Below are 3,191 nucleotides of genomic sequence, written 5' to 3' on the forward strand. Positions count from 1 at the left end.
GGCTGAGCCACTGAGCCCGGCCATCTAAGGTGTTTTAATAAAGAGCCTTCCTTGGTTAGATGCGGTGGCTCACGCCTATAATCCCAGCACTTTGGGAGGCTGAGGTGGGAGGATCGCTTGAGCTCAGGTGTTCCAGACCAGCCTGGACAACATCATTTTTGTAGAGATCTCATCTCTATAAATAAATAAATAAATAAATAAATAAAATTAGCTGGGCATGGTGGTGTGCATATTCTCACATCTGATATGTTAATGAACAGCAATAAGTAGTTTTTCTTTAGTCCCAAGTAACTGCATCTATAGTCTCAGTTACTTGGGAGACTGAGATGGAGGATCACCTGAGTCCAGGAGGTCAAGGTAAGCTATGACCACACCACTGCACTCCAGCCTGGTGACAGAGTGAGGCCCTGACTAAATAATTTAAAATTAAAAATAAGTAATTTTTTTTAAAAGGGCCCTGCATTGGAGGATCTTGTACTGACACCAATTAACTGTATCACTTAGTGTCTGTTTGCTCATCTGTGAAGCAATAAAGTTTTTAGAAGGTTTTTAGAAAAATAAAATGGTAAGACTGAAAGTGCTTTGCAAATGAAAAGTGTGATGCAGATGTACGGTACTACTAAAATGTAGTGTGTGCGCACACATGCCTATGTCTCTAATAGCTAACAATCCTTTCTATGTGTCAGGCACAGTTCTAAGCACTTACTATATTAACTCATTTAATGTGCTCAGCAACTCTGAGTAAGATAAGTATCATTATCCCCCGCATACAGATGAAGAAACAGGCAGCGAATAGTTAAGTAACTTCTCACACAGAATGGCAGTGGAAGTCTAACACAAACGCAGTCTGGCCCCAGGCTCTGTGTGCTTAACCACTATTGCATATTGCTAACATAGAACTGTAGAGGAATACAACACTTCATTTCACTGGACTACTAACCTGGTTGATTTTCTGATATTCTACAATCTGAGCTGCGCTGATATTCACCACTCAAATGCCAACTGAATTCCTGACTGAAGGGGCAATAGTCAGCAATTTCTACTGAACCACCATAATAAGGCAAATCTTCTGCAGGTATTCCACTGAGTTCATCAAAGTACTACAAAAAAATTGTTGGGAAGACAAAAGAGTAAGACACGTTCTGCATGAACAAAACAAGGTGCACAAGCAGTTTATAGCAACCCTCTAATGCTATATAACACAAGATGTTCATGCAATTTTCTTCATAAACAGCATAAAACAAAGACGATAATAATATATCCCGAGAGATACTTTGAGCTTGTAATAGTTTTAGAAACAAGACAGATAATTAAATTAGTCTAAGTTATTTATTAGAATGACAAATTTGACTAATGTTTTAAAAGGAAGTAGATTTAATTACACTGAGCAAAAGGAAGAGTTTTAAGATTTGATAAAACACACAACTGATGCACAGAATTAGGACATTTTAAATATAATACACTTTTCAAGTGCTTTTAGGTGACTTAATGTAGATTATTTGGATAAACTTGAAAAAATAAAAATCTAAGAAAATAAATGAGATCATATATATTTATGATCATGTGTGTGTGTGTGTGTGTGTGTGTGTGTGTGTGTGTATGTATATCTCACTCTGAACACCAAAGGGACAGGCACCAGATAAATTTTAAGTTTTTAACATTTTCCACCAAGTAACTGAGTTATATTACTTTGTCTAAAAATACAGTTGCTACCTTATGGTGTCTAAAGCATTCATTGGGAGCATAAATATATGTAGGAAGCTCAACATTTAGCAGTTACCATTTAAAATTCACTTCTAAAACATCATTTCTGACTACAGGCTCCTTTGTAAGGGACAGGTAAAGCTGAGGCTTTGTAGAAATAGCTATGGCAATAAGAAACTTAAAGGTCAGATCAGAGATTCAGAGGAGACGTGTGGGAACATTTTCTTCCTCTTTCAGATCCCATGAATCAAATATTTTCTAAAACAGAACTTTCAAGTCTTCTAATTAATTGGATTACTTAAGTTATTTTCTATAAATAACTTTTGTTTTCTAAGCCGGGCATGGTGTCTCACATCCGTAATCCCAGCACTTTGGGATATGGAGGCGAGAGGATTGCCTGAGCCCACAGGTTCCAGACTAGCCTGGGCAACTTAGCGAGATCTTGTCTCTAAAATAATCAAAAATTAGCTAGGTGTGGTGGCACATGCCTGTAGTTCCAGCTACTTGGAAGGTTGAGGCAGAAGGATTGCAGGAGCCCAGCAGGGCAACACTGGAGTAGCCGTGAGCATGCCACTGCACTTCAGCCTGAGTGACAGAGTGAAACTCGAACTCAAAAAGAAAAAGAAAAGAAAGTATACACCAGGTGTGGTGGCTTACGCCTCTAATCCCAGCACTTTGGGAGGCCAAGGTGAAAGGACTGTCTGAGCCCACGAGTTTGAGACCAGCCTGGAGAAGTCGGTGAGACTCATCCCAACAATAAATCAAAAAATTAGCAAGGCATGGTGGTGCATGCCTGTGGTTCCAGCTACTTGGGAGGGTGAAGTGGAAGGATCGCCTGAGCCCAGAAGGTAGAAACTGCGGTGGTCATGAGTGTGCCACTGCACTCCAGCCTAGGTGACAGAGTGAGACTCCAACTCAAAAAAAAAAAGAAAAAAGAAAATATAAACAGTTAAAAACAGATGCAATATTCCAATTACCTCTTGCCATATTACAAGGCAAGACATTATTGCTAGACACTAACTAACTGCTATCAATTAGCACATTATTATAAAGAAATGGAGGGGGCCAGGCTTGGTGGCTCAACCTGTAATCCCAGCAATTTGGAAGGCTGAGGCGTGTGGATTGCCTGAGCTCATGGGTTTGAGACCAGTCCTGGCAATCTGGCAAGACCTCATCTCTGCAATAAAAACAAACAAACAAACAAAAACAGCCGGGCGTGGGTAGTGCGCATCTGTAGTTCTGGCTATTCAGAAGGCTGAGGAGGAAGGATCACTGGAGCCCCGAAGGTTGACGCTGGGGTGGCCGTGAGCGTGTATGCCACTGCACTCCAGCCTGGGTGAAGGAGTGAGACTCCAACTAAAAAAAAAAAAAAATGGAGGAATTCGTGTTTTCTAACTTAGGGGAAAACGGGGCCTTATAAATTGAAAAACTTACCAGAACTTACTCTTCTCATTCAAAATGAAGACTTTTTTTTTTTTTTTTTGAGT

General features: G+C 40.0%; 1 protein-coding gene across 2 annotated transcripts in view; it reads right to left on the minus strand.

Annotated features, from left to right (window-relative positions):
- The window catches only part of LMLN (leishmanolysin like peptidase), a 96,855-nt gene that overhangs the window by 15,705 nt on the left and 77,959 nt on the right, over positions 1 to 3,191 (minus strand). For both annotated transcript variants that reach the window (XM_008063683.1, XM_008063681.2), the window contains one exon: positions 941 to 1,100. In XM_008063683.1, the coding sequence (XP_008061874.1) occupies positions 941 to 1,100 (160 nt within the window). The remainder of the gene's footprint in view (positions 1 to 940; positions 1,101 to 3,191) is intronic.

Source organism: Carlito syrichta, unplaced genomic scaffold (genome assembly GCF_000164805.1).
Source record: "Carlito syrichta isolate Samal-C Ts95f unplaced genomic scaffold, Tarsius_syrichta-2.0.1 Scaffold306997, whole genome shotgun sequence".
NCBI classification, from domain to species: Eukaryota; Metazoa; Chordata; class Mammalia; order Primates; family Tarsiidae; genus Carlito; species Carlito syrichta.